The sequence below is a fragment of the Saccopteryx leptura genome, chromosome 5 (assembly GCF_036850995.1).
Source record: "Saccopteryx leptura isolate mSacLep1 chromosome 5, mSacLep1_pri_phased_curated, whole genome shotgun sequence".
In the NCBI taxonomy this organism is placed as follows: domain Eukaryota; kingdom Metazoa; phylum Chordata; class Mammalia; order Chiroptera; family Emballonuridae; genus Saccopteryx; species Saccopteryx leptura.
Window position 1 is genome coordinate 120,214,888 of NC_089507.1, and position 13,722 is coordinate 120,228,609.

Here is a 13,722-nt window from a genome sequence, read left to right on the forward strand (position 1 = left end):
TGGGCAAAGCATCGCCCCCTGGTGGGCATGCTGGGTGGACCCCGGTCGGGCACATGCGGGAGTCTGGCTGACTGCCTCCCCGTTTACAATTTCAGAAAAATACAAAAAAAAAAAAAAAAAAAAAGAATGCAGAAAGGAAAATGGCAGACTCAAAACGTCATCGTTTGCTGTGCTGTCTTCTCCCTCTTGGGAACCAAGGAGCATTACTGATGGACCAGTCTTCCTAAGGGGGTGAAGGAGAATTAATCCACTTGTCCCAGTTGACTGAAATCTTCTATTCCTTAATTACATTATTACTAAACCAGATCTGTAATTCTGTGTTGTGAGTCTCTTTACTCAACAGGAACTTGAGCCTTGAGAAAATAATAATAATACCAGGAAAATAGCTATTGGCAGCCCTTTGATCACCTTTGAGTTCACTGGCATTGTTCAATTCATAAAATGCAAACTCAGGATTGAAACTTGGTCCATTGGCGATCCATTAAAATACTTGTTCCTTTCAAGACAGCACTGAGTAGCCAGTTAGCTCTTCTCTTGACTTATTGGCATCTCAGCAGGTAATAAATGTCTAGTGCATAAACAGGATCTCACAGGATCGTTATAACACTAATACCACCATTCATGCCCTTTATGCAGAATAACGATAAACTCAGGTGTCACCTAGCAGAAGCCATTTCATGCTGCTGTATGTGGGGCAGAAATAGAGTGGCCTTTGGCGAGTACAAGGCGGTGGCCCCATTGGTGCGTTATCTGAAATCGAATGACACCAATGTGCATCGAGCAACAGCTCAAGCTTTGTACCAGCTTTCAGAAGATGCCAATAACTGCATCACTATGCACGAGAACGGCGCAGTCAAGGTACCGTTGGTTGGCTTTGTGATTTCGTCCAAGTTAGACAGATGCAGGGTGGAAAGAAACTTAAGTAATGTTAAGGTTTTACTGAAGAGGGTATTTGAACAAACAAAACTGCCTCCTCATTGGGCCCTAGCTGCAGAAGTCCCACATGGAGAGGTAAGTTTTCTAAATCAAAGAATAAAAAATGTACTCAGTAAAATAACTAATTTATAATTTAAATTTGACTAAAGAAAATGTACAGTGTGTGGACAATTAGTGATACTTATTGTTCTATTTAATATATTATTTACTTAACACTTAAATAATAAAATACAGACACCAACTGATTAGCAAAAGAGCTGACTGCAACAGCAACTAGTCTGCAGTCTGGCAGTCTTGACCGTAATGGGAAAGGACTGGTTCAAAGACATGCTTTTTAAAAGTATATCTATGTGTCAAATTTTCTTTGCTTTCCACCAGTCTACAGGTAGGAGCTCTTTTGCACCTAAACTGTACCACAGTGCATCAGAGAAGCTGCCTAGGGCTTCTGAGTGGAGTATTCTGATGACAGTAACTATAAAAATACTTCAGAGTACATGACAGCTTGCATGTCTTAGGAAAAATTGATTGAAAGTATTAGTTCTTTTCTATAGCTTGTTTCCCTGTATGATATAATTTTACTATTTATGACTCAATTGGAGCCCATGACAATGCATTTACACTTTGAAATGCAAGCCCAAAGTACACTTGATCTTTTAAATGAGAGTTAATAAAATCTCCAGTTATTCATGTCTGGTTAAATTTATACATGCTGAATATGAAACATCTTTGGAGGAATAAGACTCTGAAATGCCAAATAATGTTTTAAAGAAAATATTTTAATGTATTTTGCAAACTTATTATAGTTTAATATGATGTTAATTTTTATGAAATTAAACACAATTTACATGTGAATGTGTCAACCTTTCCATTATAAAACTGTTCTTACAGCACATAAGTTAAGTCAAATTAGCCTCCTCAAGCAAAAACCTGGCATAAAAGGTACTTTTTAAAAAATTTTTATTAATTTTAATGCGGTGACATCAATAAATCAGGGTATATATGTTCAAAGAAAACATGTCCAGGTTATCTTGTCATTCAATTATGTTGCATACCCATCACCCAAATCAGATTGTCCTCCGTCACCTTCTATCTAGTTTTCTTTGAAATGACCATTTTTGTCTCTGAGTACTTTTTTTTTTTTAATTCATTTTAGAGAGGAGAGGGAGAGACAGAGAGAGAGAGAGAGAGAGAGAGAGAGAGAGAGAGAGGAGAGAGACACAGAGAGAGAAGGGGGGGAGGAGGAGCTGAAAGCATTAACTCCCATATGTGCCTTGACCAGGCAAGCCCAGGATTTTGAACCGGCAACTTCAGCATTTCCAGGCCGACGCTTTATCCACTGCGCCACCACAGGTCAGGCTGTCTCTATGAGTACTTTTGCTGTCTTGTAGTCAGCATTATCAGATATGAGTATGGCTACGCCTGGGTTTTTTTTGGATGTTACTTGCTTGGAGTATTGTTTTCCAGCCTTTCACTTTGAATTTGTTTTTATCCTTGTTACTTAGATGAGTTTCTTGTAGGCAGCATACAGGTGGATTTTCTTTTTTAATCCATTCTGCTACTCTGTGTCTTTTTATTGGTAAGTTTAGTCCATTTACATTTAGTGTAATTATTGACACTTGTGGGTTCCCTATTGCCATTTTATAAATTGATTTCTTTTAGTTTTGTATCTTGTTTGATTCTTCTCTTTTGTTTTTCTATCATTTGTTTTTGTTTGGTTGTATTCCATACTTCTTTCCTCTGTTGCTACCTTTTTTAAGTCATGTGCTTTTGTGGTGGCTTTTTCAAGGGTGGTTACCATTTAGTAATGAAAAGGGTACCTACCATGTACATTGTAGTACACTATCTTATGAGTGCTTCTGTACTCCATTGTCCTTTGCTACTGTTAATCTCTGTCCTCTCCCCTTTTTTTTGTTTTTGTTGTCACAGTTTAAATTTGGTTTTATTATGTTCTTGGTGGAGCTTTTACTTGTGGTTTTGCTTTGTTTTGTTTTTTGTATCTAGTTGGAAAACCCCCTTTAGTAATTCCTGGAGGGGGGTTTTCTGATGATAAATTCCCTCATCTTTTTTGTATCTGTGAATGTTTTTATTTCTCCTTCGTATTTGAATGATATAGCTTTGATGGGTATAGTATTCTTGGTTGAAAGTTCCTCTCTTTCAGGATTTTAAATATTGGGGTCCACTCTCTTCTAGCTTGTAGAGTTTCTGCTGAGAATCCAATGGTAATCTAATAGGCCTTCCTTTATATGTTGTATTCTTCTTTTCCCTGGCTGCCTTGAGAATTTTTTCTTTGTCGTTGGTTTGTGCCAATTTCATTATGATGTGCCTTGGAGTAGGTTTGTTGGGGTTAAGAAAACTCGGTGTTCTGTTTGCTTCTTGAATTTGAGGATTTAGTTCTTTCCACAGGCTTAGGAAGTTCTCATCTATTATTTGTTTAAATATGTTCTCCATTTCATTTTCTCTCTCTTCTCCCTCTGATATACCTATTATTTTTATGTTAGTCTTTTTGATGGAGTCAGACAATTCCTGTAGGAATTTCTCATTTTTTAAAAATTTTGAGTCTTTTTCTTCTTCTCTCTGTTGTGCCTCAGGTTACTTTCTCTATGTCACTAATCCTACCTTCTAACTGGCTTGTTCTATTAGCTAAGCTTGTTACCTCGTTTTTCAGTTCATAAATTGAGTTTTTAATCTCGGTTTGATTTGTTTTTATAGTTTCAATTTCCTTGGTAATATATTCTTTGTGTTGTTTTCTGAGCTCCCTAAATTGCCTTTTTGTGTTTTCTTGTATATCTCTGAGTATTTTTAGGATTTCTATTTTAAATTCTCTGTCATTGAGCTCCAAGGTTTCCAATATATTATTTTTTTTTCTCCATAGATTTTTCCTCATCTATCTGTGTTACCTCTCTTTCTTTTGTATCCATGATATTTGATTTCCTTTTCCTTAATGGCATCTGAGGGTGGTTTTGTTTATAGTACTAATGAGAATTAATAAAGAATAAAAAGTAAAAAAAAAAAGAAAATTTATTTCCCCCCCTTTTTTTTCTCCTCTCCTTTCCCCTCCTCCTTGAGAAAAAATTGTGATGAACTGTGAATTATATTGTGCTAAATGGAACAAAAACTACCTAGAATGGAGGGCCTGAGTTGGGGAGAAGTTATAAAGGGGTGAAAAATGAGGTAGGGACCCACAAAATGCAAAAAAGGAAAGAATTTGGGTCAAGAATAAAATGATTTGCTTGTAAGTGATGGTCGACTAGGAGATATAATGAGAGGGATAAGACGGAAACAGGAAAAAGGAAAAAAAATTAAAAATTACTATTTATTAAGTGGAGCAAAAACTAGATGGAATGGAGAGCCAGGATTGGGAGGAATGCTAATGAGTTAAAAAGCGAAGTAAAAAGCACCCAAAGTGCCACAAAGAAAAAATTTGAGTCCCAAAGAAAATAATTTGTTTCTGATTGAGGATTGAATGAGAGGAAAAGTAAAGGAAAAAGAAGAAACTAATATAGAGGAGAAAAAAAGAAAGAGGAAAAAACAAAAAGAAGAAAAAAGAAAAAAAAGAGAAAGAGTTAAGGGTTTTTGAGTGCAACCTTCATAGAAAGGAAGAAGAAAAGAAAAAAAAATGGGAAATGTAACACTTATGGGTAGTGTAGTTTAAGTAGAGGAAAGAATAAGACTGGCAGAGAATAAAATGACCAGTGTGGAAGACAAAGAAAATAATCAAGACAAGAAGATGAAAGAAACAAACAAAAAAAAAATGGAAAGGGTTATAAAGTCTGTGGACTTTTCTTGATTTTGAGAGGTTATCTTCCTCCTTTTTCTTTCCTCTCCTTCTTTTTGGTTGGTGACTCTGTACCCCGGGCTCTGCCCCTGTGGCACACTTAGGTAGAGATTTGCAGTTGATAAGTCTCTATGGCGATGTCATATATTAGGCTTCAGTCTCATTGGCAGTCGAGGCTCATTAGCATTTGCAGGCTCCAACAATGAGAGAGTCCGTTTTCCTGGAGCCTCTCTCCTAGTTTCTCCTTCCTGAATTAGCAGCCTGATGAACCAGCTATGGGGGTTGCTGCTGCCTCTGCCTGGACAATAAGAGGCTCAAAGAGCTGGCAAATTCCCCCTCTATCCCCACTCAGCACAGGGCTCTGGGTAAGGCTCTGTCAGAGCTGCCAGCATAATCAGGTGGGGCTGGGAGCCAGTTGCTCTCAAGGTGCCTTTTTATGAGCCTTCAGGCGTATCCAGTATGCCTCAGCACTCTGTGAGACCACTCTTCCCAGGCTTTTTGCACTTTGTAACCTATTTTGGCTGGGTAGAAGCTGGCCTAGTCACTGTTTGCAAAACAGGAGGTCTTAAAAGCTGCCAAATCCCTCTTTTTAATGTATAGCCCTAAGTATGAAAGCTCCGCCAATCAGAAGTTGCCCAAACTCCTACGTGCATAGCAAGAGGCACTAAAAAATATCACGCCTCTTGTCTTAGATCACTGAACTGAGAGAGATCTTGTCAGTTAGAGCCGCATAGTTTCAGTTGGGAGGTGAGCAAACTGTGGGTTAAGCTAACTTCAGCTATTGGATCCGCAGATCTGCTCCCAAGTCAGACTGCAAGCTGCTTGCGTGCCCCCTGGGGCTGTTAGCTTGAATGACTAGGTGAGGCACCCCGCCCACCCGGAGAAGTTCGGGGGTAGGGCAGTTTGCTTTCACACACTCCCACTTGCTGCTGTTCAGGGTGCAGAGACCACACTGAGACTCTGGTCACAGGCCACGCAAAGGCCTCTGACTCTGCCCCTCTGTCCGGGAACAGAGGCGCCCACTCCCAGGGCACTAGGAGAAACCTCTCGCACACTATTCGCGCTTGCAGACCAGGATATCAGGTCTAATGGCGGCCGCCACTTGCCTGTCTTTGCCAGGGTCTGGCACGTGTGTTAGCTCGCGTTGGCTGAGTCGCGGCAGGCACACTCTTTCCTCGGCTTGGATATCTATGCCGCAGCCTGGCTCGATCCCTCCACACCCTTATCCCTCTATCTCAGTTCCAAGTGAAAGCAGCCCTTGCTTAGGTTAGTGAGGAAGGTGGAGTGTTCCTTTCTCCGTCTTATTTCCTTCGGGGTTGATTATATATTTAGTCAATTTTTCGTTCAATCATACCTTCGTGTACAGTGTGTGGGACTTCTAGATGCTCCAAGGATAGATTTTTCTGTCTCTGGTTGAAGAACTTGTTGAAAAAAGATACTTTTTAAACTAAGCATTGTGTTAATTTTTCAAAATAAATTACCAAAAAAAATATGGGAATGCTAAGTCCAAGTTGCTAATGAGTGATAAAAAATACTATCACTTCTATATGATTTTATACACTTCAAAAAAGACATTTCTGCCTGACCAGGCGGTGGCACAGTGGATAGAGCATCGGACTGGGATGCGGAAAGACCCAGGTTCGAGACCCCAGGATAGCCAGCTTGAGCATGGGCACATCTGGCTTGAGCAAAAAAGCTCACTACCATGGACCCAAGGTCACTGGCTCGAGCGGGGGGTTACTTAGTCTGCTGAAGGCCCGCGGTCAAGGCACATATGAGAAAGCAATCAATGAACAACTAAGGTGTCGCAACGAAAAACTGATGATTGATGCTTCTCATCTCTCTCCATTCCTGTCTGTCTGTCCCTATCTATCCCTCTATCTGACTCTCTCTCTGTCCCTGTAAAAAAAAATAAAATTAAAATTAAAAAAAAGAAGACATCTCTAATTTAAAATTACTGTTTACATTTGTTTCTTGAACAGGATTTTCACAGTCTAAGCATGCCATAAGTATACAATTTAAAAAAAATGAAACTATAAAATTAAATTAGTCTGATAAAGTACCTGACATATAGCATGTGCTAGACAATTGCCAGTTACTTTAAGAGGAGACTATCTAGACTACTCAGAAAATTTTAAATTTAATAAAGTTTGGCTGTGACTATTTAGTGGACATATATGCCAGGTTTGTGTGCAGCTCTGAACTGTTTCTTCTAATTCAAATCAGAGATGGTCCAGACCACTTATGAATTGTGTTTGCTATGGAAAGTGTTGATACTCTGTTCACCCACCCATACCGCTTATACATACAGTATTAGGAAAAGAAGACAGTAAGAATGATTAGTGTGGGGACAGGAAAGAGAAAGCAAGGAAAGGGTTTATTGTGTCTAGTCCCTTCCCGCATGGTTGTATGGTATCTGGAGGGCCTCTCTGTCTTGTCTATTTGCATTCCTAACTACCCGCTATTTTTACTAGAGGGTAACTATAAAGAACAGGACTTTTTTTTTTAATGTTACTCTGTGGAGGCAGGTCTTACCATGGGTTCTCCCTCTCGGGGATCGGGGGAAACATAAGGACCTGTGTCTCCCTTCTCTAATTTTCTTTATGGAGGAAAATACCATGTAGCATACTAGGTTTAGATAGAAAAAATGAAGTTTAGTAGTTACTTGAATCTGGAGAATAAAGGAAAAGGTTGAGTCAAAAATGACTCCAGGCTTTGGGCTAGATGAAGAGAAAGATTTCTTAGCCAAGATAATGCAAGAAAATGTTTGGCACATTAGGGTGCTTAAAATACCTGCAGTGAATGTGTCACAATGTCATCACTAACATTTCTGACACCAATGAATATAAACTTTGTCCACTCTTTTGGCAAATCCCTGTCTGCTTTTATTCCTAATTGCTGCTGAACCTTTCTAGACAAATGCGTGTAGTGTTATTTCCCAGGGCTGCAAACATTCCTGCTGCAGCTGCTCATGAGCAATGTTGACAGGCTCTTTGACAATTACCAGAGTCATCTTGTCACCCTGCTTATAAGTAATTTATTCCAGAGTTAGCTTCCTTCATCGTTCAATTTCCTCAACAGCAGTGGCTGATGTCATGCAATATATCTGTCTCATGCCAACTTACGTTCACCCTGTAATAACAGTGAAGGGGCAGTAGTGAGAGTCTGGAATAGATTGAGTTCAGTTTCTAATGGGTTCAATTTAAATGGTCAGTTTGAATTTTTGGTCAGAGTGGTGCTGTCCAGTAATGTAAACCACATATGTACTATTAAATTTTGTAGTAGCCAAGCCAGAATTTGAGAAATGATAAAAAGCAACAGGTGAAATTTATTTTAGTAGTATATTTTATTTAATCCAATGTAACCAAAATATTATTTCAACCTATAATCAATATGAAAAATACTTTTACTTTTGTGTGTGTGAATATTAAGTCTTCAAAAAGTGTGTTTTACAATACATCTCAATTTGGACTGGCCACATTGCAAACTCGCACCAGCAGCTAGTGGTTTTCTGATTGGGCAGCACAAGTCTAGAGACAGGCTGGAGAGGAAAATCCAGGAAGTGTTGGGGAAAGGGTAATAAGCCACGGAGAATGGTGGATATGATGATTTTGGCACAAAGTTTAGAGAAGCCTGGGAAATCTCTACATTTTCACTCCCAGAGCATGTAAACTAGGAAGACAGTCTGTCAGAATAAACTCAGGAAGTTACTAGGTTAACTAGGTAGTCTAGAAATCAAGGAAAGAGCAAGTTTCCAAAGGGTTTGTGTTCAAACACTGCTAAGCAGTCAACAAGGATTTCCTGATTCTGTAATGTTGAAAAATAATCGTTGCGTTCAAGCCTTTGCTGGTAAGAACCTCTTCTATATGAACTAATAAATCCCCTGCTCTAGTAAATACAATGTGATAGGAATAATTCCATCCATATTTCCTTTTTGATTGTACACAGACCTCCTCAAAAGTATCAGCACGGGGCTTTGTAGCAGCACAAAACCTTGTGAACATGGTTGCAGAGCTGTTGGTAATGCACCAAAGTTATTCACTGGTTATGACAAAACTGTAACACAGGAAAGTCATATAGGATGGAAAGAAGTTGCAGGAGAAACTGAACAAGACGAGCCCTGCCTGTCCTAAGACAGAAAAAGTGATCAAATATGTAGAAAGATGATGAGCACTTCTAAAAGGCATGAAGTTCCCTGCCCCATGGCAACATTGGATTTGTTTTTGTGGATGTTTATACCAGGCAAAGGAAAACTATGTTATGGCCTATAACTTTCTGGAAGGTAGGAACGTTAAGAAATTGCAGAAAACATAAGTAGAAGTAGGTCCAGCAGTGGATAAGTGAGGGGAGAGAGCTGGATGGCTTGTCCTGGCCACACATTGGACTCAGCAGCACAGTGGCATTCCAGGGACCCAGGAAGACGACCTCAGGTGCAAACACACCCCAAAGTTTTTGAGGCCTGGCACAGGAAAAGAAAATATCATGAAAACTTTTGAGTCAAGTAAATGGGCTTTCAAGATTGTGATCACCCAGGATTTCATTGTCTATATGCAGTCCACATAATGTTTGATCGAGCTATAATATTTCCTATTAATTGTAACTCTTAATGCACCTTTGAAGTTTTGAGCACTTTCCTCACATTTCAGATATTTCCTGGAATGCCAGGGATTGTCCACTTGGCGGAAATTAAATTACTTAGTAGGACTATTAGGTATCTGTGACCAAATAATGATACCATATATAAAGTCATATACAGAGTTGTTTCCTACTGACTCTTTTCTTATTTGCATTTTTCCTTTAAATTGAGAAAGAAATTTATGATTACTTAAGGGTTTCAGTAAGTGAGATTTCAGTTTAGCATGTTTAACTTAATATTAATGAATATATCAGATGTTTTCTTTATTTCAGGTTTATTTTTTAACTTAAAATGTAATAGCTTTATTAAGGTGTAATTGACGTGCACATGCAGATATTTAAAATGTAAAAGTTGGTAAGTTTTTACACACACACACACACACACACACACACACACACACACACACACACATCCAGTACACTCTCTTTCTTGCCCCTCTCTGTCCGGGGCAACCACTTACCCGCTTCCTGTCAGTATAGATTAGTTTGCATGTTCTAGAATTGAACATAAATAGGATCATATAGTCCATACTTCTTCCGTTTGCTTGTTTGGCTTATTTCACTCAGCTTAATCATTTCATGTTCATCCATCTCTTACATGTATCAATAATCCTCTCCTCTAGTACGGTGTAGCATTCCCTCACAGCTTACCTTTTTTTTTTTTTTTGTATTTTTCTGAAGCTGGAAACGGGGAGAGACAGTCAGACAGACTCCCGCATGCGCCTGACTGGGATCCACCCGGCACGCCCACCAGGGGCGACGCTCTGCCCCTCCGGGGCGTCGCTCTGCCGCGACCAGAGCCACTCTAGCGCATGGGGCAGAGGCCAAGGAGCCATCCCCAGTGCCCGGGCCATCTTTGCTCCAATGGAGCCTTGGCTGTGGGAGGGGAAGAGAGAGACAGAGAGGAAGGAGGGGGAGGGGGGTGGAGAAGCAAATGGGCACTTCTCCTATGTGCCCTGGCCGGGAATCGAACCCGGGTCCCCCACACTCCAGGCCGACACTCTACCGCTGAGCCAACCGGTCAGGGCCTTTACCTTTTTATTGTTGATAGACATTTGTGTTATTTCCAATTTGGGGTTGTTACAAATAAAGGTGCTCTGAACCTTCATGTATAAGTTTTGGTGTGGACATGTGCTTTCCATCCTCTTGGGAAAACACCTAGGAATGAATGGCTGTGTCATAAGGTAGGTGTAGGGTTCACTTTTTAAGAAATTGCCAAATGGTTTTCCAAACTGTCTGAGCCATGTTACTACCTTCCTGCCAGCCTTGTATGAGAGCATCCTCACCAACACTTGATATGCTCATCCTTTGTTTCTTTCAGACATTCTAATGGGTGTGTAATGGTATCTCATCATAGGGCAGTTCCATTTTTTATTTTTTTAAAGAACCTATGCACTGATTTCCATAGTTGCTGAACCGACTTGCATTCACACCACTGTGAATAAGGGTTACCTTTCTCCACATCCAGGCCAACACTTGTTGTTTGTTGATTTAGTGATGACAGTTCAGGTGTGAGGTGATAGCTCATTGCGGTTTTAATTTGCAATTCTCTGATGATTTGTGCCATTGAGCATCTTTTTATATGTCTACTGGCCATCTGTATGTCCTCTTTGGAGTAGTGTTTATTAAAGTCTTTTGCCCATTTTTAATTAGATTATTTGTTCTTTTGGTGTTGAGTTGAATGAGTTCTTTATAAATTTTGGATGTTAGCCCCTTATCAGATGTATCATTGGTAAATATGTTCTCCCTTTTAGGAAATTGTCTTTTCATTTTGTTGATGGTTTCCTTTTCTGTGCAAGAATTTTTTTAAAAAATTATTTTTATTTATTTATTTATTTTAGAGATGAGAGAGAGAGAGAGAGAGAGAGAGAGAGAGAAGAGGGGGAGGAGCAGGAGGCATCAACTCCCATATGTGCCTTGACCAGGCAAGCCCAGGGTTTTGAACCAGCGACCTCAGCGTTCCAGGTCGATGCTTGATCCACTGTGCCACCACCAGTCAGGCAGTGTGCAAGAATTTTAATTTGATGTAGTCCATTTGTTTATTTTTTATTTTGCTTAACTTGCTGAACAGATATGTTAGAGAAATATCACTAGTAGAAATGTCCAAAATTTTGCTGCTTATGTTTTCTCTTAGGTGTTTTATGATTTCAGGTTTAACATTTAAGTCTTTAATCCATTTTTAGCTTATTCTTCTATATGGTATAAAAAGGTAGTCTAGATTCTTTTCTTTTTCTTTAGAAAATTAGCTTTAACAGGGTTATATTGATCAATAAGAGCACATAGGTTTCAGGTGAACATTTCTATAGCATTTAAACTATTGGTTATGTTGTATATCCATCACCCAAAGTCAAATCATTTTTTGTCATCTTATATTTGTCCCTCTTTATTTCTATCCCCCCATCACCTCTCCACTCCCCCCTCCTCATTCACTCAAGTCCCCTTCTCTTTCCCCCACATTCCCTTCCCCCTGGTAACCACTTCACTTCTATCTTTGTCCATAAGTCTCAGTTTTATATCCCACCTCTGTGTGAAATCATATAGTTCTTAGCTTTTTCTGGTTTACTTGTTGCACTAAATATAATGTTCTCAAGGTCCATCCATGTTGTCATAAATGTCACTGTGTCATCGTTTCTAATGGCTGAGTAGTATTCCATTGTATATATGTACCACATCTTCATTATCCAATCCTCTATCAAGGGACACTTTGGTTGTTTCCATGTCTTGGCCACTATGAATAATGCTGCAATAAACATGGGAGTTTGTGTGTGTCTTTATGTACCAATGTTTTGAGTTTTTTGTGTAGATACCCAATAGTGGAATTGCTGGGTCATATGTTAGTTCTATTCTTAATTTTTTGAGGAACCACCATACTTTCTTCCATAATGGTTGTACTAATTTGCATTCCCACCAACAATGAATGAGGGTTCCTTTTTCTCCACAGCCTCTCCAATACTTATTATAGTTTCTTTTTCTTGCTTTCTTTTTTCTTGGCATGTATCTATCCAGTTTTTCAAAATCCATTTATTGAATGGACTGTCTTTACTCCATTGTATATTCTTGCCTCCATTGTCAAATATTACTTGACCATATAGGAATGGGTTTATTTCTGGGCTCTCTATTCTGTTCTATTGATCTGTATGTCTGTTTTTATACCAGTATCATGCTGTTTTGATTACTATGGCCTTGTAGTATAGTTTGATAACAGGTAGTGTGATTCCTTCAACTTTGTTCTTCTTTCTCAAGATTGCTATGGCTATTTGGGATGTTTTGTGGTTCCATATAAAATTTTAAATTATGTTCTAGTTCTGCAAAAGTCATCATTGGTATTTTGATAGGAATTTCACTGAATCTATAGATTGCTCTGGGTAGTATGAACATTTCAACAGTGTTAATTCTCCTATTCATGAGCACAATGTATGTTTACATTCAGTTGTATCTTTTTCAGTTTTTTCTTCAGTGTTTTATAATTTCCAAGTAAAGGTCTTTTACCTCTGTAGTTAAATTTAATACTAGGTCTTTTTGATGCCATTGTGAATGCTAGTGTTTTCTTAGTTTTCTTTATGATAGTGCATTATTGGTGTATAAAAATGGAACCAATTTCTGGATATTTATTTTGTATCCTGTTACTCTCCTGAATTATTTTATCAGTAGTTATCTCCTAGTAGTTTTTATGGAATAGTTTTACTTTTTTCTTTCCAGTTTGAATGAGTTTTATTTCTTTGTCTTGTCTGATTGCTGTGGCTAGGACTTCTAGTACTATGTTGAATAAGAGTGGTAATCTTGAGGGAAATACTTTTAGATTTTCCCCATTGATAATGATGTTAGCTCAGGTTTTTTTATATATGGCCTTTATTATATTTACTTTTTCTCACTTTGCTGAGAGATTTTATCATAAAGGGTGCTGGATTTTGTCAAATGCTTTTCTGCATTTATTGATATGATCATATAATTTTATGATTTTTTTGTTTATGTGGTATATCATATTAATTGATTTGCAGATATTATGCCAGCCTTGCATCCTGAAGTTCATCTCACTTGATAATGGATAACAGTGTATGACTTTTTAAAAGTATTGCTGAATTTATTTGCTAATTTTGTTGAGAATTTTTGCATCTATGTTCAGAAGTATTGGCATATAATTTCTTTCTTTCTTTTTTTCTTTTCTTATGTCCTCTCTCTCTCTCTCTCCCTCTCTCTCTCTCGCTCTCTTTCTTTCTTCTAGTATCCTTATCTGTTTTTGGAATTAGAATAATGCTGGCCTCACAGAATGAGCTTAAGGGGTCTTCTTTCCTCTTGAATTGGAATCATTTGAGAAGGATAGTGTATTGGTTTCTCTTTGAATGTTTGGTATAATTTACCTGTGAAGTCATCTGGTT

At 38.5% G+C, this 13,722-nt stretch overlaps 1 protein-coding gene across 6 annotated transcripts in view; it reads left to right on the forward strand.

Moving 5' to 3' along the window:
• The window catches only part of ODAD2 (outer dynein arm docking complex subunit 2), a 224,608-nt gene that overhangs the window by 159,753 nt on the left and 51,133 nt on the right, over nucleotides 1-13,722 (forward strand). For 5 of the 6 annotated variants that reach the window (XM_066386871.1, XM_066386872.1, XM_066386875.1 and 2 more), the window contains one exon: nucleotides 637-858. The exons of the other annotated variant lie outside the window; for it this stretch is intronic. In XM_066386871.1, coding sequence (XP_066242968.1) covers nucleotides 637-858 — 222 coding nt within the window. The remainder of the gene's footprint in view (nucleotides 1-636; nucleotides 859-13,722) is intronic. 6 annotated transcript variants of the gene reach the window in all.